At 43.0% G+C, this 25,257-nt stretch overlaps 1 protein-coding gene across 1 annotated transcript; it reads right to left on the bottom strand.

Moving 5' to 3' along the window:
- Nucleotides 1-299: 299 nt before the first annotated feature.
- On the bottom strand, nucleotides 300-25,041 carry SYT13 (synaptotagmin 13). Its single transcript, XM_053387452.1, has 6 exons — nucleotides 24,488-25,041; nucleotides 16,278-16,500; nucleotides 13,610-13,744; nucleotides 12,451-12,764; nucleotides 3,244-3,373; nucleotides 300-1,773 (listed from the first exon to the last, which is right to left on the bottom strand). Exons 1-6 carry the CDS (start codon nucleotides 24,668-24,670, stop codon nucleotides 1,466-1,468), a joined length of 1,293 nt encoding a protein of 430 aa, XP_053243427.1. The 5' UTR covers nucleotides 24,671-25,041; the 3' UTR covers nucleotides 300-1,465.
- Nucleotides 25,042-25,257: the final 216 nt, after the last annotated feature.

The following is a 25,257-nucleotide window of genomic DNA, read 5'->3' as shown; positions in this document are numbered from 1 at the left end:
TCAGATGGTGGTGGATGGCTCAATGAAGACATTGACCCAACTATGAAAAGGGCAAATTTTGTGCTAGGGATCATTAGAAAAGGAATTGAAAATAAAATGCCATTAAACAAATCTATGGTGCAAATACACTTGGAATACTGTGTGCCGTTCTGGTTGCCTCACTACAGACAGGATATTGTAGAATTGGAAAAAAATCAGAAAAGGGAAACCAAAATGATCAAAGGGACAGAGTGACTCCTCTACGAGGAAAGGCTACTGCATTAGTGTATTTTAAGTTTACAAGAAAGGCGAGCAATTATTCATTCCATTGAGATAAACGTTTTTCTCCCTCAAAACACTGGAACTTGTGGGCATTGAACGAAGCTGAATTTTGGAAGATTCAGGACAGGCAAAAGTCCTTCTTCCCACAGCACATAGTTAAACTGTGGAATTTGCTTCCACAAGAGGCTGTGATGGTCACCAAATTGGATGGCTGTAAAAGAGGATTAGACAAATTCACGGAGGTAAAGGCTATCAGTTGCTACTCTCTGCCCCCATGGTCGGAAGCAAAATGCTTCTGAACACCTGTTGCTGGAAACCACAGGAGGGGAGAGTGCTGTTGTGCTCTGGTCCTGCTAGTGGGCTTTCCATAGGTCAGGGCAAAACAAATGTCAGTCACTGTTGGCCACTGTGACAACAGAATGCTGGGCTAGATGGACCATTGGACTGATCTAGCAGGCTCTTCTTAGGTTTTTAAGGGCACTTCCAGAACATTCTATTTTCAATTTGGATCCAATCTCACAGCAGCAAATTCATGTTGAGTAATTATAGTTGATTGGGAACTCTTGCACAACAAACCCGCTTCCCCAAAAGATAAGATTTTTTTGCAATAACAAAAGTGACAGGAAAATGCACTCAGAAGTGTGGCATAACCCTTGCTTTGATGCAATGTTATCTAAGCTCCTGCAATCAAATCAGAAGGAATGCTCATTAAGTAGCCAATGTCAGCTACACTTTTTGTAAACCACTTTCTTGTTTTTTCTTTTACAGTCAAGTGGTATATAAATTTTATGAAATGAATCAGTAAATAAATACTCCTCCTGTAAACAGATCAATGAATGATGGATGCTCCATAAATAGACCATCCATTAGCGCTCTAAATGTCTTGAATCAGATCACTTTTCATCTCACTTTCCGCAAGTAAATATTACTTGCTACTCGGTGCAGAAGACCCATATGTAGAAAGCAAGAAGATGGTCCTGCAAAGAGAAATGAACCGCTGGCTACTTTTCTCAGCCCATTTCCAGAATGTTCTTACAGCAGAAACAACGAAAGACAACACCAATAAAACAAGACTTGTGCTTGTGAATGTGTCCATTTCATGGTTTTCTGGATGTTGAAATAGATCTCATTCCCCGCCCCACCCCACCCAGCCCTGAGACCAGGTCTACTGGACTTGGGCTGGTTGACCTGTCTACCTCCATAGCTACATGTGTAGCTGGTGCCACATAGCAATCTGCCTTCTGGGGTTCCTCAGCATCTCTTCCCAGTGGTTCCTTTCTGTGCCGGTGGCATGCAGGCCAAGGCTGCACTTCCCCAGTAAGCGGTTCTGCCCATCATCTCCATCCTGGCTTAGCATCTCCAGCTCCACACTGGAGGCACACAGCAGGTCGTGGGGCACCTCAAACATGATCATTTCGTTCCAGACGGGGTTGATCTTGTGCTTTGCACGCTTCGTCTGCTTCTTTTTCAGTTTCAGGGACTGGTGCTTCAGGGTCACCTTAACAGATATATCTGCAGGGACAGGGATATAGATAAAAATAATAAAAAGTGGTCATTTGATACCATTTCCTCCTGGCCTTCGAAAATCTTATTGGTAAACTGCAGCAGTCATTGAGGGCCAAACTAGATGTGGCTGTGGTGGATGCTGGTTCTTTTCATGTGTCAACCCAATACTTGTATAAGGCAGGGAATAGGGGTCTTGCTTTAACAGTAAAAGGAGACCAAGGAAATGTAGTGCTGATGTCCATCTCCATCCCATTCCCTTGATTCCTAGTAGGAGAGCTGGGAGCAGAGAAACCCTACTGAAACAAGCAACTGTGGAAAGTTAACGGGTAGGAGAAGTTTCAGTGAGTGATTTTTGTGTGTTCCTTTTTGTGTTAAGGTGTGTGTGTGTGTGTGTGTGTGTGTGTGTGTGTGTGAGAGAGAGAGAGAGAGAGAGAGAGAGAGAGAGAGAGAGAGAGAGAGAGAGAACACTGTATAGGAACAGGGTGGAAATGGGAATGACAGTCCCATCACAACTAGTTTGGCTCTAAGTTTCTGACATCTACCATAACATAATATACAATCCATGCAGCAGGCCCTGTGGCCTTCCAGGTACTCTTGGAGTCCAGCCCCTATCAGCCTTAGCCAGCGATGATGGAAGTTGGGGTTCAGCAACACCTGGAGGACCAAAGGTTCCCTCATCTCTGCTATATGCAAATTCATTCATGAAGCTTGTTGTAACACTGCCTGCCACATGTCATAGCATGCGTAAGATTTCTGCTTGTCAACTTTGTTATCCCTTCTTTCAGTGCTACAAGGTTGCACTACTGGGCTCGATTGATTCACTTACGCTAATAAAAGGCCATGTTGCCCAAAGCTGAATGGACAAGCAAGCAGACATTAGGCATTGCTGGCTGGAAAGCTTAATGAAAGGCATTAGAATGAACAATACAGAACATTTAGTCAGGACTTTAGAGTGTTCCAAGTACTCCATATCTCAGCAAATGTTACAGCGACACTGTGAGGTAGGTCTATATTGTTATCTTCAAATTACAGTGGGCAGTGGGGAGCGGAAACTCAGAGGCACTAGCTTGCCTAAGGCCCATCTAATGAGACAACAGCAGCAGCAGCAACAACAGCAGCAGCAGCAGCAACAACAACAACAATATGCCACTCATCTGACTGGGTTGCCCCAGCCACTCTGGGTGACTTCCAGCAAAATATAAAAACACAATAAAACATCTAACCTTAAAAACTTTCCTCTACAAGGAATACTTGGTGTCTTTTTTTCTTTCCTCTCCCTCCCCCCCCCCTTTGTTTTTATTTTGTAGTATCAAAAAAGTTTAAATTAAAAAAATATGCCCAAAGGGAAATTGTGACTCACTCAAAGCCTGCACACTTCATTATGCCAGCTAATTAAATATATTTTCTCTACCTGGCTTAATAGAAAGGCAAAGTCTGTGGTTGCATCCCATCAACATGTTCCTCTTTCACACTCACCCTTCCCAAGAAGCTCTTTCAGCTGTTTGGAGTGGAGATTCTTGGCTTTTATGAGCACCACAAGCAGACGGTTTGCTGCAGGCAGATAGCTGATGGAAAGGAGAACTTCTCCATAGCCTGCATCTGGCTCCTGCAGTTCAGTGAGATAAATGGGGAAAGAATGTATCCTACACCTTCTACATGCAAAGGACTGAGCAACTGCACAATGAAGGGTGGTAGCAGCATAGAAGACTCAGAAGAATATGTGGTTCAGTAGGCCACTATGAGTTCCTCACGCTCCTGTTTTGAGGCAGAAGCTTAATTCACCTGTCTCACATCACACTACATTGTTTGTCTGTCTTATATTGGCATGCTGCAGTCCATGGGGGATGGTTGCAAAGCCAAAACAAAATAATGCAGAAATCCACACTTTAGCAAAGTTCAGAATTAATAATTTTAGATCTGGGAGATGAGAGCAAGCAGACTGAATTTTGAGCAACAATTTTAAAAAAGAATAATTAAATATTTAAATCCTGCTTAAGAGTTTTAAAGCAATACAGTTTGATATCAGCTTGCCGAATTCGATAGCCAACTATTCAGTGGCCCTGGGTGGACATCCCTGTTCACATCAGTAGTTTCATTTTGCTACTTCTTTAGGGCTTGAATGACCATTTCAGTACATTGTAGATTAAGGTCTCGTCCACACTTCTGCTTCTCCTGACTCTTTCCCCTGGGAAAACCTGCTGCTTACCACTGAATTGGAACAAATGTTTTTTGGAATATCACTTTTTCCACGGATTGTCATTTGTTCCAATTCAGCAGTAAATAGTGGGTTTTCCCAGGGAAAGTGGCAGGACAAACAAACAAAAAAACCAGTCAGACCCATGCCTATAAAGCACAAGGCAAGTGGAAAACCTCTTGGATTCATGCTTTCTAGGCACAGGACAAGCCGAAGTGTGAACGAGCCCCAAGATAGATGCACATCAAGATGGAAACACAGAACCACAGAATTGTAGAGTTGGGAGGGATCCTGAGGATCATCTAGTCCAACCTCCTACAATGCAGGAATATGCAGCTGTCCTATATGGGGATCGAACCTGCAACATTGGCTATTGGTGAAGGCTGCTTACATATGTAGGTCTCCCTTTCTACACCGGAGTAGAGCAGATATTTCACATCTTATTTATCTCCAGTTCATCAGCATCTGGGATTGTTGGGCAGGGGGTTCAGACTAAGAGGCAAACATCTGAAAGTTTGCATGCAAGTTTGAGCTTGCTCGCAAGCTCCCCACAATGGTGTGCTTAGACATTTTTAGAGAGTTTCAAAAAATGCAAAAGGGGGTGAAATAAATATACTGTTCTGGAAGGCATCAAGAAGATTTCAAACGCTCCCATTATCTTTCTGTGAAACATTGCCCTCTGCTCTCCTGCTAGCTGTTGATTGTGTTATGTGAGCTGCTGCAGTGACAGTTCTAGCACACAGCACTAAAGCATAACTCATATCCTTGCTGTGATGACAGCAATTAAAGGCAGCATTTGCACAGGAGCTTTAATGTGTTGATGAGCACTGACAACAAGAGAGGGGAGGAAGAGGCTTCTTGGCAAGTAAACCAAACATTGGGGTGTGTTTGTGTTGCAGAAGCTTAAGATTGATTCATAGGATTGGGCAGTTAGTAGCTTCTAGGGATGTGACACATTTCACTATGAATGGGGGGAGGGGAAACATCTGAACTGAATGGGGCCAACTTGGTTCAAATTTCATTTGTTATTATGCAAAGGATGCAAGTAATTAATGGATACAAAAGGATACAGCAGAAAGGAAAGAGAGAGACAGAAACCAATGTAATTTTTCTTAGTGAATAAGGAAATCAAGGTAACTTTAATAAATTAAAAATAAATGAATTTAGCAAATTAGTAATGGAGTCGGTTTAAATAACAAAATTCTTGCAGGAACCTCCCTTCTTACGTGCACCTTTTATTAGGAAATTCAATCTAAATTGAATCATTTGCATATGTTTGTAGAAGAGACACTGGATATTATCTGGCGAGTTGGCTTGGCACTACACTGAAATGCATACCTAGGCTGCAATCCTATAGTCCCCGGGAGAATGTGTCAGTCCCCACAAGATGAATAGGATCTATCCCCTGATGCTGGAATAGAGCTCCAACATTAGAGAGCAAAAGCTGCCTTTGCTACTAGCTCTTCTGAAGCCCTGGATGTTGGAGTTTTGATGTCCAAAGAGCCCAACAGAGCGTGTGCCAGAGGCATGCTGAGACGTGGTTGGGACATGAAGGATTCTAAGCCCTCCTGGCTCCCTGTCATACCCCCAGACTTGGGGAAAATTTAAAGATGCTTTTTAAGTGTGTCTAAATCTTTCCGCGAGCCCTCTCATTGTTTCCAATAGGAGGGAATCTGGTTTTTAAAAAATGTAATTTAAAACAAACAGGCCATGGAACACATGAAAGAATGCAAGATTGTTCCGCTGTCTTCACTCTGCCTGTCCTGCTCCTGCAAGGCCCGCAGAAGGTGGTTAAACCACCTTTATGTCCTTTCCCACCTCCCTTAGGATTATAGCCTTTATGAACTATAAGCTTAGCTGCAGCATCTTTTTAAATGAACTGTCAGCTGTGCTCATCACTTCCTCCTTGGCAATTGGTGAGAGAGCAATTTCGCTAGCTTCTCTGAGCAAAGGCAGACCTTCTTAAGGATCACATAGTGTTACTGGGTGTGTTTTTTTAAACTCTCCTTTGTCCCTTAGTTATTGACCTTGTAGACTTCTGACCTCTCTTTCTCTCAATCTCATTTGTCCAACTCTCTACATATATCCCCAAACACAGAACAATTGCAGTGGCAATTTATCTCTCCCCCAACCCTTTTAAGTGAAAGCCATATGGTACTCCAATAGGGAATCAGCTGATAGAAAAAGAAGGGGAATGGAAGCAGGAAGAATGAACATGTGTGCTTTTAAAAGATTCAACAATGAATAGAAAAGGCAAAGGAATAAGGGGACGACATTTTCTTCAATAATCCTATATACTAAAAGCAACTCATTTTTAATGTGTCAATATTTATGAAGTCAACATGACACCATTCAAGTACAAGAAGAAGGTATTAGAGACTTTGGGAGAAATGCAAAGTTTGCAGGAGTACAAAAAATGGGAAACAATTTATTTATTTATTTTTTAAAAAAAACTATGGGGGAGGGAACTCAAAACAGTGCAATGAAAGCTGGGCATATTCAGAGGTCATAACATGCAAAGTATATATTGGGGCTAAATAGAAAACTGGGGAAATGTGGGGGGTGGGGTGGAATGGAGTATCCTGGGGAAGGTGGCTGGCTAGAATCATGAACAGGAGAATATACGGCAACATTTTATTGCACATCCCACTTGTTTAATTTCTTTGAAGAAATTATTTTGCATGTTTAATAAATTCATCTACTGTCCTCATCAGAACTGGTTCTATGGCGGTTGTGATCCTAACTGAAAAAGAATAATCTCTGATAGCTAATGTTCAACAGAGGGAGGATTATTTGAAAAGACCTGTTACTCAGAGGACAAGGGAACAGAACCCCTCCACACAATCTCGCCGGTTTAGAATAAGACGGATTCCCATTAAAAAAAACTTAAGGACAGAACTAAATATTATGAAAGACACAAAGCTGATGTTTTGTGCCTTTCATAATATCTAGTTGTGTCCTTAAGCTATTTTTTAAAAAAATGGGAATCCCTCACCAATGGTTTGGTGTCTTTTGAGTGACAAAAATAGCTTCATAACACACAGTGTTGCCACCTATGCACTGGTTGCCCCCCCCCCAAAAAAAAACCTCAGGAAAAAGGACTTTAGATAAAATCTCTATAAATGGTTGTGGTGATTTGGAGGTTTAATCTGAAACCAAGCTGGATTTGAGTTTGTTGTTATCTATGTTATCTCTCCCTCTTTCATTATAGATGTTGACTTATTTTCTGGATATAAGTTCTGTATTATTTTATTAATACATACATTGGTACCTTAGGTCACAGACGCTTCAGGTTACAGACGCTTCAGGTTACTGACTCCGCTAACCCAGAAATAGTACCTCGGATTAAGAACTTTGCTTCAGGATGAGAACAGAAATTACGCAGTGGCGGGGCGGCAGCAGTGGGAGGCCCCATTAGCTAAAGTGGTACCTCAGGTTAAAAACAGTTTCAGCTTAAGAACGGACCTCCGGAATGAATTAAGTTCTTAACCCGAGGTACCAATTTTTTGTTCACTTGGCTAGATGGTACAGATGGGGACAGTCATGTTCTGTCTTCTGGGAGTAGATACATTTTCTATGAAAAGCTAGCTGCCAACTTTATCTGCCTGGAATAACTCATGCCTCACACTTAGTTTAGAAAGCCTAGCCTCTCCTGGGAAACTCAGAATGGAAGATCAGCATTGGTGCTGGATATCTGAATGCCATTGACACATTCAATCCTCTCATCTGAGCCTCTGTTTAGAGCATCGCTTTCTAGACTACTTTTGTAACAGGAGATAGAAGAGGCTTCTCTTAAATGACTGATCATAGGGATGGATGAACTTATTTTATATTCAGTGCTGGTTTATTTTTATTTTTTATTTTTTAAGAGAACTGGATTCATTTATCCTATTTGTTGACGAAGGTTATTGGAAAAATCATACAAAATTCACCTATTTTTAAAAAACAAACCAAGGCTTCCTCTTTCTTCTTTTAACATGCTTAGAACACCTCTGTGGTCAAACAGCTAAACAAACAAACAATTTTACAATGATTCCAGGAAGCAACTCCATACCATAACAGGCATAATACTTCTTGGAGAATTATATGGAGAAAAAGATGGGTGCCCCATGCACCTACAGGAGCAGCCATCTTTTCCCCCCATACAGTGTCCTTTGAAGGTTACTGTGAAGATCAGCTGGATCTGCTCATCAAATTGCATGACTGGCCATTAGCATCTCTATGGAACGGTATAAAATATTTTGATCAAAATAAACAAACTGAAAGTTAATTTTCTGGATAATATTTCCGATTAACTTAAAACAAGCAAAGGGTTAGACACTGGGACTTCAAAATGATAGCAACTAAGTAGGTCTTACTGCTCAGGCCCTCACTGAATTCCATCCCTCTGCTAGCTTACATAAATACTGAAATAGGATGAACTTAGCCCATCAGGTTTTAAGAACCGAATAAAAATCTTTGGGGGGTGCAAGGTGAAAAATCCAGCACCTTTTCTTCCCACTAATAAAGGTGGAACAGGCCCCCATCAGTACAGCCTTCCTGCATGCATCTTACTGAAGGATGGTGCTCTCTTGCAGTTCTCATTCATTCAAGTGGGGCAGAATTTTTCTCTAATGGATGTTGTGCTACACTTTGGATCTGCTTCCCACTCAGCTGCCTTGAAGACACTCCGAATCTGTCTGCCATGGCAGCTGCTTGTCTCATGGTGGAGTTGCCTCAGTGTTGTTTCAGTGAAACTAATGAGCCAAGAACCTTATATAAACCCAGTGAGCCATCCTTACGATGAGGGATAGATGAGGTGATGGCACAATACAATCATTTTATTTTATGTAAGCCAGCAGGAAGGAATGCAAGAGGAGCCTTACAACTTAGTCTGTGGTTTTTATGATCTGGCGAGTGTTGTCCTGATACTGAGCCAGTCCTAGCAGGAATCAGTGTGGCCTTTCTGAGCTAGTTAGGAGCTCACCTCTGGGCTTTCATTGGAGAATAGCAAAGAGGACAGAGCCAGCATTATTATTTTTCAGCCATGCTGTTGCGAGGGCATGCGAAGCTTTAAAACAAATCCTAACGAGCTCTTTCCCGGAAGCGCGCTGACAAAAATAGTGCCTGCCTCTCTCTGATCATCTTGCTTGCTCCTAGCCTAGCTCTCAATTAATGATTCAGGACTTATGTTTAAAGCTCGCTGTGTAATGGCTGCCGCTCTGAAGTCCCCGATGACGCAAACCTGGCTTTCTCTGCATATCTTCCGCATCGGAAACTGGGGCACGCAACTCGAAGACAGTTAACCTGCTCCTTACAGGTTTGAAGCAGAATCTCTGCCTTGTCGCAGTTGTGTGGGTGGCTGTGAGGAAGGCCGAGTGCAGGAGAAACAATATTGCTGTCAGCCTTGAGATATAATTGGATACAATCGCCTGCGCTAACTACGCACGGGCAGTTTCTTGGCATTCTTGGTATTATTATCCGATCCTGGAGGCCATCTGCTAAGTTGACAGAGACCATCTGTTTCAGGGGTGCAATTAACCACCTGCTAGCTCTTGCCTAGGAGGAGGAGTAATTGGCCTAGGCAAGGGGCAGCACCTTATCTTGACAACCACAGGTTTCCAGGCTGAAAAGATCTCCCTGGTACCCACGGAGTCCATGAGGCAGAAGCGGCTAGCCAAGTAGGGGGGTTGGCAGGTTGGACCAGACACTTTCTCTCAATCTGACCTAGTTCACAGGGGTATAAAAGGAGGAGGGGAACTATTTATGGATGTACGTATTTTATTCTAAGTTTTATTATTGCCTTTATATCCCGCTTTGAGTAATGCCCCTAAAATGAAAGGTTGGATGCATTTTAATTTGGAGGTTAGGGGAGGCAAGTAAGAGATGAACAACATGATAAAAGTTTATAATGTGACCACCAGGATCATATAACACCAGTCCTAACATATCTACATTAGCTCCCAGCATAATTCAAAGTGTTGGTGCTGACCTTTAAAGGCCTAAATGGCCTTGACCCTGTATACATGAAGGAGCGTCTCCATCCCCAGACACTGAGGACCAGCTCCGAGGGCCTTCTGGAGGTTCCCTCACTGAGAGAAGTGAGGTTACCAGGAACCAGGCAGAGGGCCTTCTCGGTAGTGGCACCCGCCCTGTGGAACTCCCTCCCATCAAATGTCAAGGAAATAAACAACTATCTGACTTTTAGAAGACATCTGAAGGCAGCCCTGCATTGGGAAGTTTTTAATGTTTGATATTTTACCATGCTGTTTTTAATTTGTTGGGCGGCATATAAATTGTATTACTACTACTACTGCTACTATTATTACTACTACTACTATTAAAGTTATGCATGGCATGGAGAAAGCATATTTCCTCCTCCTCCTCAGACCGCTAGAACCCAATGAAATGGAATGGTGGCAGAACCAGGACAGACAAAAGGAAGCATTTTTTTCCACACAGCACATAGCCAAACTATGGAATTTGCTCCCACAGGATGTGGTGATGGCCACCAACCAGGGCAGCTCTACAGCATATTAGACTCATGAAATATAAGGCTATCAATGCCTACAAGTCATGGTGGCTATATATTACCTCCAGCATCAGAGGCAGTATATCAATGAATACCAGTTCCTGAGAGTTGCTTAAGTTCATTCACTGTCTCATGTGATTCTATCTGGCCATTGTCTATCCTTTATAATTAATTTCTTAGTAAATGTGTGTAAGCCAAACCAGCCTGTCACATTATTGTGATTATTACCAAACTCTCCTTAGTGCATTTGTTTCCGTTTATTTCCATTTCACACACAGCTTGTTACTGGGTTACAGTGCTCTCACATGCACAAGAACTCACATTTTGTCATTTATCATCATCATCACCACCACACAATCATGCCCTGTTGTTAAGAAGCCATTATTGTGTCTGGCATGTGATGCTTGCAGCAAACCACATAGTGTCCCCAGAGGCAAAGTTGGGGGCAATTGTAGAGGTGGAGCAGCACTGTCCATTTGAGTTCTCTCATCCGCCCAAGCTAAAATGCACCCTCACTGTTGCACGCAGGAGCTGTGATGGTACAACTGCAGGTTCTTCGGGCTTGCACAGCTAGTTGAGAGAGCAACTGGCCCAGGTTAGTCTGGGGTAACTTTGAGTTGGAGCAACAACCACCCCTGTCATGCACCTGCACAGATAGCCCTAACCTCTCTTGCTCAGGGAAAAGACAGAGAAGTCAGGCAGGAAGGGCAGAGTGAGGGTGAGAAGTTTCCTCTCTCAAGCTTACTCCGTCCTCACTGCCCCCCAAGCAGAAGCAGCTTAGGCAAGTGGAGTGGGTGAAAATTGGCTTTGGATTGGGTGAAAATTGACCCACAATATGGAAGTTTCCCATGCCCAAGCCAGCCTACTCTGCAAAACAAAACACTTTGTTTGCTGCTCTGTAGGCAGTATAACCTAGAGGCACTGAATCTGTGCCCACAAATGAACCACAGAGTAAATCCCTTTTAGTATTTAGCAAAAACAAAACAAAAACACACTCTGGATCTCTTTGTCTGAAATTTGACAGGCATCTTACTCAGGAAACCTCTCTCTGCTACAGTGGTACCTCCAGTTACGAACTTAATTCATTCCAGAGGTCCATTCTTAAGCCGAAACCATTCTTAACCTGAGGCGTACTTTTGCTAATGGGGCCTCCCACTGCTGCTGCACCGCCGGCGAGCGACTTCCGCTCGCATCCCAGGGCAAAGTTCACAACTAGGGGCATCTAATTCCGGGTTAGCGGAGCTCGTTATCCGAAGCATTTGTAAGGAGGACGGTACGTAACCTGAGGTTCCACTGTATTTGCAGACCAATTGCCCACAAAACTCTAGGGATGATAAAGTGGTTCCTTCATCACCCACCCTAAAGCTCTACATGCTGTCCTTGCAGGAAAACCATTGCAGATAACCTTCTGAACTTTTGCAGGATCCATATACTCAGAAGGGCCTCCCATGTCTGCAAATTTATCCAACGTTATGTCAAAAAAATAAAGACATAGTAAATGTTTCCATTTAAGGAACACACAAATCAAAATTAAAAGTGTCCAGCAACACACACACACAAAACCCCTAGATGTATTTGCCTATCATTTGCAGCATTTATCCTCTTTGGAGAAACAATAGTGCCTACAAAATTTATCCACTTCTGTCAAAAGGGAAGCTTTTATAGTGGTTGGGGTAAATTAAATCTTGTTTTTCCTAACAAAAACTCAGACCCAAAGTCTAATTGGGCAGGTCCTGAATCACTTCAGAATGAGGCAGTTACTTTTCCAAAGCATGGCATCAACTTCAGACTGAATCTTGTGGCCAAAGGATTCAAGAACAACCTTGCAATTATTACTATGTAGTAAAATGCATTCAGGACTCTAAAGTCCTTGAAGAGTGTCCACATTTGGGTTCAGCATCATCGGCACACAGCATATTCACTCCCTCCCAGAGAATACAATTTGTTTGAATAATAGCTTATATAATTCATAGGATACCTTGTCAAATGTTTTCATCTTCTCACACTGAACTGTTCCATATGGCTCCCCCACATTTGCCAGACTCGGTTTAATTTCCCCCACGATGCTGTGCCTAGAGAATTTATCACAGTTTCTCAAGGTGAGAGTCAGCATTGCCTCAGGTAGCTCCTCCTCCTTTACTGGAAACAGTAGAGCTTCCTCCCAGACAATCTGGGGCTTCTTCTTCTTCAACACGGTTTGAGCTTCTGAGGTGCTGGACTTGGTCACCAAAGTGCCTAGGATATAGCAATCACAGCCATTGCTCTGGTCTCCTGCTGCAGTTCCATATGTAGCTGCAGAACCAGGGAAAGAAAGATAAACTGTACTTAAAATGAATACCAAAGTACTTTCAGGAGAAAAACTGCCGTTTTTCTATTTCAGCATTTTGATTTAATAAAAACGATTCAAACCCATCCTTGTGCAAGGATAAAGGGTCTCTCCGCCCGCCCACCCTTATTGCCTGTAATTGGTGGTATTTGCATCTCTGAGATCTTATGATGGTTTGGAAACTTCAATGGCAGTGAAAAAAGGAGTAAGAGAGTCCAGCAAACTGTTCGATTTGAAATCTGAATTTAAATCCCAGGTTTGCTTTCAGCTCACTGGCCCATTCAGATGTAATAATCCTGCTAGAATGAACCATGGTTTAGTGAGCTGTAGATTACCTATGTGTCTGCCTGTGCACTCCCTCCAGTTTCCCAGGACACCTGAACCAGGAAATTGTGGCTGAAGGGCTTTAAGATCCTGGTTTGTAGGGAGCCCTTAATCTCAGTTCAAATACCAGAGAGAAAACTGTGATTTAAGAAACCTTTTGCTCAAGCAGCATGTGTAAGGGGAAGAAGGGAGAGGCAAGGAGAGAGCGCAGGGGCACATACACTTATTATTGGTCCACCAAACCACAGTTTCTTTGCACAAGGCTCATAACGTCTTGGCTTCTGTTTGCCATCTGTAAAACAAGATCTTCAGTTTCGTGCCTCATGGGGCTTTTATATATGAAATGAGATGGTAACAAAATGTGGGATCCTAAATTTGTTATGCATCTGCTTACTATTCATATCTGTGAGGAGAGCTTGTTGTATGATTTTGCTTTCAAATGAAAAGTGGCCACAACTGATAAAATGCAAAGATATAGGCTCCTTACCTTCAAGAAAAGCAACACACAGTGCATCTTTCTGTTGGTTGTAGCCAAGAGAATAGCGAAGTTCTGGGACTTGGTTGCAGCCACCAGCTTTCTCGGGGTTCAGACACTCAGTGACACATACATCTTTCACTCCACCTGGAACACACACGGGCCTTTTAATAAGAGGATGCCTCTTGTTGCAGTCAAATTTGGCTACAATTGTTTTTCCTCTTTGATTGCATCCTATCAAATTGACTTGGCATTCCACCGTTGTTTTGTGTTTCTAGCCATACCATTGGAACTATCTTTTATTGATAGCAAGTTCTTTATCTTGGCTCTATTCAAGATTTTTAGGCTGTATGGAAATTTAAAATATGTGATTCAGGTAAAAATATGCTATTTCAAGAATAGCAAAGCCAAGCACACAGAAGAAGCCTACTATAAGAGGGAGGGAGGGTGGGAGACCCAGTGACAAACTGGGTGAGGAGGCCCAGGTAGGCCTTGATTTATCCTTCAGGAGTGGATCCACAGGTGCAGTTGGCCCCACCCCTAGGGAGGGCCTGTATCCCAGCCTGCCTGTGATTGGTCAGCACACAAAGCAACAGGCCACACACTAGCCAGGCCTCCCACCCCAGCATGCTGCCAGATTGAGATGGGGGCCGGGGCCAGTCTGCAATGTTGCCTGACCGTCAAAGGTAAGCTGACTTGGCATGAATCGATGGCCCTTTTATAGCAAGTGACATTTCAACAGATTTTTAATATATTTTTGCAAGGTTAGATTTATCATTTTCAATAGACATTGGGTAAAATGTCTAGATCTTGGTTCTCCTTCCTTCTAGATATATTTTATACCACTCACTTTGGAACCTTGGCCACAGATTTTAGACGGAAAACCCCCCCTCAAAGGACTTGCAATAACTTGATTCAAGGTTTTAACCTTCTTTCCCCCTTTGGACACCTGACCTGCATGCCATTTTACAAACTGCTCTTTCAAGAAATGGACAAAAGCCTTTCTTGAGTACTGTATTACTAAACTTAGGGTTTGCACTTTGTTTGCTGCCTGGGGATGATAGGAGCTGCTGTTAAAAACATCTGGGTGGTACAAGGTTTGGGGAAGACTCTTTTGGACTTTTGTGACTAGAGCCCACTTCATCAGATGCCTCATGTGAGATCAAACTATGTACAGCCTCGAAGGAACAGACAAAACTGGTGAAATCCATACGAACGTTGGTTGAAAGCTCTGAAACCCAAGAAGAAACTGCTCAGGAATGTAGGAAGATAAGAAGCTGCCCAATGTTGAGTCAGACTTTTTGGCCCATTGAGCTCAGTAGCTCTCCAAAGTTTCAGATGGCAGATGTTTCCATCTGTAATTGGAGATGCTGTAGACAGGACCTGGGAGCTTCTCCATGCAAAAGAGGTGCTCAGTGAAAGAGCCAGGGCTCTTCCGCTCCTCAAGATGTGGTGGATTTAATCCTCCTGTTTTAGCATAAAATGGAATATTGGATTGTATGGACTACAGCTCCATAGCTTGATGGTTTGATCCATCAAAGCAATGCTTATGCTCTAAATTGTTTGAAATGCTTTTAACCAGGCCCTCCTGGGATCCAGGATGCAGGACTTCAATATCCTCCCCTCTTCCATAGTCTATTCTCAAAGCAACTGTTCCTGTTGAGCATCAGACCATGATGCTCTGGAGAGCGTTTGTTTCTCCTCTTTCCCTCTCTGCTATCACAGTCCTTGCACACACACATTAAAAAATTTATATTCATTAAAAACCCGAATCCTTGTAGTGGAATAAATTGTTAAAGGAAATCACATTAAATACATGTATTTATTTTACATATGCAAATCATTGGGCTCAGTGGAGAACCATTTGGAATCTGATTTCTTGTTTTTAACATTAATTGGGCGAGGAATATTCAGAGATTCACTACAGTTCTTACTACATACTGAGCTGTCAACAACTGTTACACATTTAAAGCTCTGGTCCTAGAGTTCTCCCAAGGCAGATATGTTCAATTCATCCTATCCTATCCTTTCCCTAAAACACTTCTCGTTATTATTTCATCACTGGGTCAGTAGTAGCTGAAGCAGTGGCACTATGCCCCGAAGAAGCTGGGGAAACCAAGTGCCAAATGATTTCTGAGGTTAAAAATAAATTTCTCTATAAACCATGTACATGCCTGCTGGAAAATCCCCAGGAAAACAGAATGATTGGAGCTGTCACAAGAAAAAGATGTGCTCTTAAAAGGATGGTTGTGGACAGGGAAAAATCAATAGGGCTGCTGAACACTGCTAGAGTTGAATACAGAGAATTTGCTCCAAGTTACAATAATCTAAATTATAGGATTGATTCGTACACTTTTTGCACTGGAGCTCTAAACTTATATTGAACTTGCACTTAAAAAACCCCTCCAACCCTCCCGCTTAATCTTAAAGACTTCACTAACTTGCCAATTAGTCATTTGTACTGGGAACTGAAATCAGAAAGAGGAAATAGTGTGGTCACTAATCTGTTTTGTTTTTTGTTTTTTTTTTTTTATTAAAGATTTTCTTGTTTTACAGAAGTAAGTGTAATGCCTCGTATTTTTTCCATGTAACATTTTTACAAATCCGTTTCATTTGTTGAGACATTAGGGTCACTAATCTGAATTGGAAGCAACCACATGTAGTTTGGCAAGGTGCTCACCATTTTGAGGGAGAATGAATAACTCTTCATTGACACGAATGTTCATTCTTTTCTCATCCAGAGCTGTAGGCTTCCCCTTGCTTGGCTCTTTCATCCTCTTTAAGGTATAATCTGCACAGTTAACAATTTCCGATGTGGTCACTACTGGCTTCGGATCATAGATATGTGGAAACTTGAGGATTGTCCTGGGCTGTACAGCTTCAGCCGTCTTCTCAACATTGAACTGAAATGAAAGAACCCCATCAATTATACTGATTGCATTAATTCAGAATTTCTAACATGGTGTTTCTTCAACAGAGGGCAGGCTTATGAAGGCTGACACTGTACTGACAGAATTCACAATGGTTCATAAATCAAAGGGTTGTTTTTAAATAAATTCACCCATGACTATTGCTTCCATAATCCTATTTTTTCCTGGTTTTCTTATTCTTTTTAGATGCTTTCCTCCCACTCTTCATCCTTCTCTCTGTTATGGATTGAATGGTCCTTTTTCTGTTATGGATTGTTCTGTTATGGATTGTTATGGTCCTTTTGTTAACATTTTTTATGTGAATCTACCTAATTCACACTCCCTGAAACAAAACAGAAACACAGCTATCCTTTGAAATTCACACTTTTACAAATTTCACAATCGTTTTCCAACCAGAAATATTTATGTTAAGTGCATACAAAAATGCACACCTTAGCAAAAATAATATATAAAAATGCATTATGCTTATTCAACTTGCCTAAGCAAATGTGTATATTAGGAAAAATGAGCATGCATACTTTTTTATGCCCTGTGTCCTGGAGAAAATAATCCCTGGAGCTGGGGTGTTTGATTGCCAAGCTGAATGCCGAATGGGGTTACTCTAGCTCCCTATGGCACTGCACTGGGTCATGCCAGAATAACAGCATAGTATTACCATTTGTTGCCATGCAGTGGTGTAGCGTGGGTTGCCGGTGCCCAGGGCGAACAAGCCACCATGCTGCTGTAGTGTCTCCCCCCCCCCAATAATCCAGGGCCACATTGTGCTGCCTGTCTGCCCACGCAGAGGGGAGCCCTGTCAGCTGTCACAACCCTTGGCAGGCGAATCTTCCTGATGCCCATAGGGAGGAGAGCTGGGCCAGGCTGCACTGGGGTTGCCCCTTGCCTGACTCACTTTGTCCATGCCTGCGCACCGTGGGCCTGTGCTACTTTGCGGCCAGAACAGGGATCTCCGCGGGAGCCTGTGCCTGCATAGGTAGTGGTGCCCTCTCATAATTTTGTGCCATGGCCCCCATCCCACACTACACCACTGTTGCCATGCAGCCTCTCTTGCATGGCTCACAGCTTGAGAGCACCTCAGAGTTAGTAATAATAGGACAATGACTCCATTTCCCCTGGACACCTAACCCTGGATTGCATAAGGACATTTTCTGTATGCTGTACAGAAGAAGTGAGGGATCTGTGGCTCTCCAAATGTGGGATTCTATTTTTTTTTTAAATAATCTTTATTACTTTTAAGACTTACAAGAAAAGAAGAAAAAAGGCGAGAGAAAAAGACAAAATAGAACAAGAAAAAAAAGAAAAAAAGAAGAAACAATACAATATATAAACAATACAAAACACAACCTTAACACACTAAACTAAACTAAACAAAACAACAATTTAAAAACATATACCATACCATTTCATTACTCTATCTTTCATTCCCTTGTTTCATCGACCTCCTCACACCTCCCTTTTTGTATTGCACTTCTATTGCTTGTTTCAGCAATTCCTTTCCATCTTTCTCTATTTTTATCATTATGAATATCTTAACATATTTTTAACCTTAATTTCCATTAATACTAAAGTATTTATTTATACTTAACTCCTTATAACATTTCTGCTAAAGCCATAAAGTTTCATTCCAACAATTTTCTAACACTCATTATTTTTACAATATTTCTATATATAAACTTTAAACTTTCCCAATCTTCTTCCACCATCTCTTCTCCCTGGTCTCGGATTCTGCCAGTCATTTCCGTCCATTCCATATAGTTCATCAACCTGGAGATCTTCTGTCCGAGGCTCTTAAATCTTTTCCAAGTCCCTTCTGCAGTTTTTCTTCATATTCTTTGATGCTGAAGATGCTGAAGATTCTTTGATGCTGAAGATGCTGAAGAGCAGGTCCCAACCATGTCCCCATTCCCTCTCGACAGACTAGCCAACTCTCCACAGCTAGAACCAAGGTCCATACAATATCTCAAATCATGTTTCAAAGCTCCTCCAGATCCAAAGGCCCCCACAACTCCAATCACCTCCTGACCCAGATTCAGAACCCAAAGGTCAGTAAATCCCTGCATGAAAGAGTCAATCCAACCTTCCTTCTCCAGTCCAAGCAGGGCTCCAATCTTCAAATTCTGACTTTTTCTATATTCATTCATAAAAGGCCTCCACTTATAGTCCTCGATTTGCCTCTGTAAGGCTGGGGCTCCCACTTGTATTACTTTAGGTTCGACAACAACAACTTTCTCCTTCGTTTTCTCCCCAGTCAGATGTGGGATTCTATCTCCCATCAGCCCATGACAGCAGAGCCAATGGACAGGAATGATGGGAGTTTTAATCCAGCCGCATCTGGCAGGCTGCAGGTTCTCCATCCCTGTTGTACGCTTTTGTGTTTTCTATTATCCCATTGCTCAATCCCATGAACCGTAACTTGTGAAGTGGGCCACCTAGTCTAAGGCAGATTGCTCCATTCCTGCAATCCCTTCCCCCTTTTGATTAGCTTCAAAGCGGACCAATGTCTGGTTGCTATAATTAAAAACATCTAACATTTAAGGAAATGTGGTTTTGGATTTTTTCTTTTTTGAGTGCCTTCCTCCTTGTTTTAAGCTATGGGAAGTAGGGGGCTGATAGATGTACAAGCTTTATCCCTTGTATATGCATGGTTGTGTCCACACAAATAACATTTCCAATGTTCAGACGGATGCTTTTGGCTACAGCACAAGTCAGGGTGTGTGATTGTGTTGTAGTATATTTTATATCAGGCATGTAGCAGTGGGCTCGCCTTGCAGTGGAGAGCACGAGACATGAGCTATTGTTGCTGCCATCATTTCGTGCCAAAAGCCAGACACTCCACCAGGCAATCCATCATTGCATAACAACCGACAGCCCCCAGGGGAGCCATACACAAGTGCTGTGGGGACCAATCCGCCTCTTCTCCAGCTGCATCTGCTTTTGTTTATTGTGAATACTACAAGTTCTGCTTCTCAAATTGTGACAGCTGATGATTTAAAAGAGTCTTCCATCCTCTTTGCAAATGGACATGCAACCACCACATCTTAAATAAGATGATATGTACAGGTTTGAAATATGAGAAGCCCTGAAAGCACAACCTTTCTGCTTTCTTTTCTGAACGAGAGAGAGAGAGAGAGAGAGAGAGAGAGAGAGAGAGGATTGGTTGCTAGGGTTGAACAAACACCAACTGACTCAGAATAGTAGATTCCCATTGTAAGCCAGCCCATCTCAAAACACCAAACCATATGCAAAATATATTTTTGTTAGGTAGATTTCTTAGAACTGGAGAAGCTGAATTTATTATTTTTGCAATGCATGACATTTCTTGCAGTGTAGAAAGGCAACAATACAATTATGTGTGAAAAACATACTCTAGCTTCCCCTCCATGACAGTGTCATAATCCCCGATATTGACAAGATTCAGCATCTGTGTTCCAAACATTGTTCTCTTCCCACTGATGGAAAACTATAACCGTGTATATGTGCTAAGGAACTGATAAAAATGGATACAGATAGAATACACTTCCCACACAAACAAATCCATCCAAGGCTTAGGTTTGAAACACATATGCACTTGTTCTGAAGCAGACGCTTAGAAAAGGAAGGCTTGTTCCTGGCAAGAGAAGCCTGGTTATTTTTGAAAACAGAGGGGGGGGGGAATCAGAATTACGCAGGCAAGTTATCTAAGGATATCTTCCACCTTCAAAGACAGACTGCCTCATGTAATCATGTAATTTCAGTGCCAATTCACACATTCATGTCTATGGCAGCATTCAGCATTGACTGCAGCAGCTAGACTAGTGACTGGGAGTGGCCGCTGGGACCATATAACACCAGTCCTAAAGGATCTTCACTGGCTCCTGGTATGTTTCCGAGCACAATTCAAAGTGTTGGTGCTGACCTTTAAAGCCCTAAACAGCCTCAGCCCAGTATACCTGAAGGAGCATCTCCACCCCCATTGTTCACTGAAGTCCTCCTCCGAGGGTCTTCTGCTGGTTCCCTGACTGTGAGAAGTGAAGTTACAGGGAACCAGGCAGAAGGCCTTCTCGGTAGTGGCACCCTCCCTGTGGAACACCCTCCCTTCAGATGTCAAGGAAATAAACAAGACATCTGAAAGCAGCCCTGTTTAGGGAAGTTTTTAAGGATTGATGCTTTTATTATGTTTTTAGATGATGATGATGATGATGATGATGATGATGATGAAGAACTTGAATGGGTGAAACAGCCACTGTAGACCTACCACCACAGAGAGACATTTCACAAGACAAAGGAGGAAAAGTGAGAGTCAATATGAGATTTGTGAGTGTATCATTTAGGACTAGATGTATGTGTGCCAGACTGTGTGAAGTAACGACCTCTGATTTGATCTGGCTGGGAGTAAGCTTTAATGAAGTTGGTGCACAGGCTTCTGAGTAAACACTTAAAAGATTTCCAGAGAGATGTTAGTCTGCTGCAGCAAAAACAACAAAGACTATTTAGTTTTATTATGGCATAAGCTTTTGCAGACTAGACCATAGTTAATCAGATACATGATCCTCAGTAATCAGGTATTTTCAATGCATGGGTGCAGAGAGGAAAAGAAAGGTTTGTGACAACACAACTAGAGCTTAAATCCTTTGGACATCTATCATTTTTGCTCATGCTGGCAAGGGCTTTGGATACTGTAATTTAATAATATCTGGCTTCCCTAATTTAAAACCCAGTTTTATTGTCACTGGCTGTACTTCTTTGATTCTATTGCCATTTAACTGCAGACTTTATCTTCTTTTTCTTTACACCTATGTGCAGAATGTGCATGGCAACTGTGGCTCCCACTTCATGCATCTCATGAAGTGGGCTCTAGTTTATGAGATGCAACAATAAGATTTGCTCATCTCTGAAATGCAAAGGATCATTAACTTCAAGCACAACAGAAGGATTAGGAGTCCTTATGATTAGGGTTGCCATATTTCAAACAGTGAAAATCTGGACAGAAAGGTTTGTTTCATTTTTAGTTTTGCCCAAAGTTGTTTTTTGACCATTTTGAGCTATTTTTATAGAAAATTGGCACTCCCAGACACTTTTGACAATTTCCACCCAAACACTGCTGCCGAATGCAGTGTTCCATATATGTCTGGGCAATCTGCATGTATGGCAATCCTAAAATAAGTGCTGGCTTTGGTATCTGTCTGGTTCCATTTAAACGTGGTATTCGCTCATGGGCTTTTAAAAATGAAAATTGCATCAAAATTTGCCGTGAGGATGAGTGATACAGTGGTACCTCAGTTTAACAATAGCCCTGTTTATGAACTATGTGTTTTACGAACTCCAGAAAACCGGAAGTAGTGTCCCGGTTTGCGAACTTTACCTCCGTCTAAAAATGGAAGCTGAACAGTGGAAGGGCACCGGCGGCGGGAGGCCTCATTAGGGAAAGCACACCTCAGTTTAAGAACGGTTTCCGTTTAAGAACGGACTTCCGAAACGGATTAAGTTTGTAAACCAAGGTACCACTGTAGTAGGGTTATACAGTCATATCTTGGTTGCTGAACTTAATCCATTCTGGGAGTCCTTTCGACTCCCAAAATGGTTCGAAAAACTGGAACAGTCACTTCTGAGTTTGTGGTGTTCGGGAGCTAAAACGTCCAAGTACCAAGGCGTTTGATAACCAAGGCATGACTGTAAAGCGCTGTATATATAACAGCTACAATCTGGTAGAAATTCAAGCAGGGAGGAATATATGAAGTTAACAGACTGAGGCCATTGGCCCATTGTACTAGTACTGTCCACTCTGATGGACAGCAACTCTCCAGGGGACCGGGCCATGCGACATTCACATTCTGTGTGTGCACACTGCAGGTAGTGGTGGAGGAAATCGCTTGGGTGCCTGGGGCGGTGCACCCAGGGGCGGGGCGAGCTGCCCATAGGGGCAGGGTGCACCGTGGGGCCTCCGGAGTCTACCTGCCTCCTCCCACTCAGCCGCCCTACAGCTGGGGGGGAGGTAGTGGGTGGACCATTTGGGCAGCACAGAGACTGTGTGCGCCCAAGCCACCATGTTTCTCCCAGGAGAGACGCATGGCTCAGGCACACTGCAGGCCCCGCGGTGAGTGCCACCCGGCATTTTGTCACCCCTCTCAGTGGTGACACCCAGTGCGGTCCACACCCCCACACCCCCTTCCTCCGCCCCTGACCGCAGGGCATGCTGACGTCACTTGCGCATGTCGGGAGGCATGCTGATGCACCGGGTGCACACAGCTGCTGCAGGATTTTGTGGGGGCCTGAACCCCTCCTTGAAAATTTGGCTCCCCCTAGATGGTACCCCTGCTCCAAGAGTTCTGGCTTAAGTCTTTTCCAGCCAAACCACTGCAAACTTTTTTTTAAAAAAACTGAGGGTACTAAGGACTGAACCATGGACTTCTAACATGTGCTCCATCACTGAGTTATATTCCTCCCCTTAAAAAAAGAATCTGACTTTTCCATGTACTTCTCTCAACTCCTTCACCCACACCCTGCAATCCAATCACAGAAGGCTTGTATAAGCAAAAGGAAAGAGCAGGGACACGGTATACAGGACTGCAATTAGTAAGATCAGATGACACAGTGTGGTGCAGCCATAACAAAGCCCTATTGACATACCCTCTCCACTATGGATATCACTGGGTAGTCCTGGGCTTATAACAAGGAGAGAATCATAGGTGTGCTTGAACAAAGGCTGTGAGTGCTCTGCCTCTCTCCTGAAATGTAAGGGATGAGCCTAGTATGAACAGATATTTCACTAAGGCTAAGCTTATACCAATGTAATTCTGTCGCTCTAACTGCACTTATTTGTGGCCAGTTTGCATCACCATAATCTTGATCAATCTGATGTGGGGGAAAGTCAGCAGAAAGACTGAAAAGTGCTGACGATTTTGCCAACAAAGGCAATATATCATTTTAAGCAAAGAACAAACAAACAAAACATTTACATCTCAGAACAGGAATCAATAGCCACTTTGAGGGCAAGTTCCATCATTTATAAGAAACAAAGAGTTCTCAACTCAGGTTTCAGCCAGATTAGCCAAATATATATTGCTATTGTCATTAAGACTGTTGTCAACTTATCCAGCAATAATATAATCGCCTGTGCAATAGGCCATGGATACCCATTTTCCAGATCAGCAACTGAGGCCAAAAGAGAATGATTTACCCATACCTACCCATTCAACAAGTCCATAACTCGGATGGAATCTGAACCCTTTCCTTCAAGGCCAGTTACCAAAATTATGTCAGATGGGCCACCCTCATTTCTGGTTACAACTGATATACTGCAATCACTTTGCTTCCACTCCTCATTTAGGCAAACACTGAGATAACGCAATAAGCTAAACATGCATTATAAGTTAAGTTCACTACAGTGTAACAGGACTCTCCATAGCTGTCATGACATATGTCATAATTAGATTTCGACTGCCAGCTGGATAGGGATGCCTTATTTTAAAATTTCACAAACATATTTCAGTATGAATATGTATATACACTAGTTAGTTACACAGAAGGCTTTTTTTGTGCAGCAGAAGCGTATGTGCATACATGCATGGAAATGGAAAGATCAGTGGGCATTAGGAAACCTTCAAGCCTGATTACTGTTATTTCGGTTATTTTTTCGCTTGGCATCCAGGCTCTTTATGCAAATCAACCTGGTCTAGCCACTCAGACATTGTGGGATCCCTGTAGGTTTGCCACCCCTGCTTTCTCTCTCTCTTTCATAAAACAAAAGCGGGCTGTTGCTTTGGTAATCCCACACGCCACCTGAGACCCCTCCCTCCCTCCCTGCCGCCTTCTGTCTTCCTCCCTGCACAAAAGTAGAGCTGCCCCCTGAAACCCTGCAAACACAGAAGCTTGCTATCAATCACAGTACATCACAAACTGGGCACCCCAGCTCAGAGCGCGCTGTTCTGAAGCCGCTGCATCAATGGGAGAAGAGTAGGGCAAAATCAATATGGTGCTTTACCTGCTGGACTGTCTGTAGTACGCTGGGCTTGGCATTTTCTGGGTCCTGATCTTGCTCCTTGTCTGAGGCTCCCTTCCCAGGTTGCTTACATTTGCACAGGCAGGTGAGACCGCATAAGGCAAGGAGGCCAGTAGCAGTCCCCAAGGTAGCTCCCAGAGCAATCACTGGGACAGACAAAACCATCGTCTCAGGCTAGGAAGCCACAACTTTACTCAGCCAGCACAAGCATCATCCACCTCCTTGCAGAATTTCTCCCAGTCTCAGCCTCTTTGGAAGAGCGCAATAGATCCCCTCCAGCAGCAGTGGACAGAGAAAAGTGATTCACAAGGAACTAGGGGGTTGCTCCTGCAGGGCTAGATGATCAGATAACCTCTCCATCCCTCCCGTGGGTATTTCTGGCTCAGTGCTCCAGGGGAAGCAAAAAGGAGCGGAGGAAGTTGCAGTTCCATCGCCTGCAGTCCCTTTCAGACTGCGAGCAGGCAGCTTTCATTGAAGCTCGTTCTCCAGCACCACTGGGGAAAGTCTGATGTACGATAGAGTCAGACGTCAGCAAGAAGGGGGTGGGCCGTGCTGGCCAACTCGCAGAAAGTGCATCCAAGCCAGTGACGGGAGACCCTTTAAAAGGGGCTTGCTGCAAAGTAGCTTGATGGGGTGGGGGGAGAGAAAACACATTGCAATTATTGTCCACACCACACACACACCTTGTTCAAAATTGCATGACTGCTAAAAATAAGAAGCATAAAGTGCATCTGACTGACACTTGAGACAGA

Source organism: Podarcis raffonei, chromosome 1 (assembly GCF_027172205.1).
Source record: "Podarcis raffonei isolate rPodRaf1 chromosome 1, rPodRaf1.pri, whole genome shotgun sequence".
Classification (NCBI taxonomy): Eukaryota; Metazoa; Chordata; class Lepidosauria; order Squamata; family Lacertidae; genus Podarcis; species Podarcis raffonei.
Note: the sequence above shows the minus strand (reverse complement) of the source record. Positions and strands in the feature narration are given on the sequence as shown.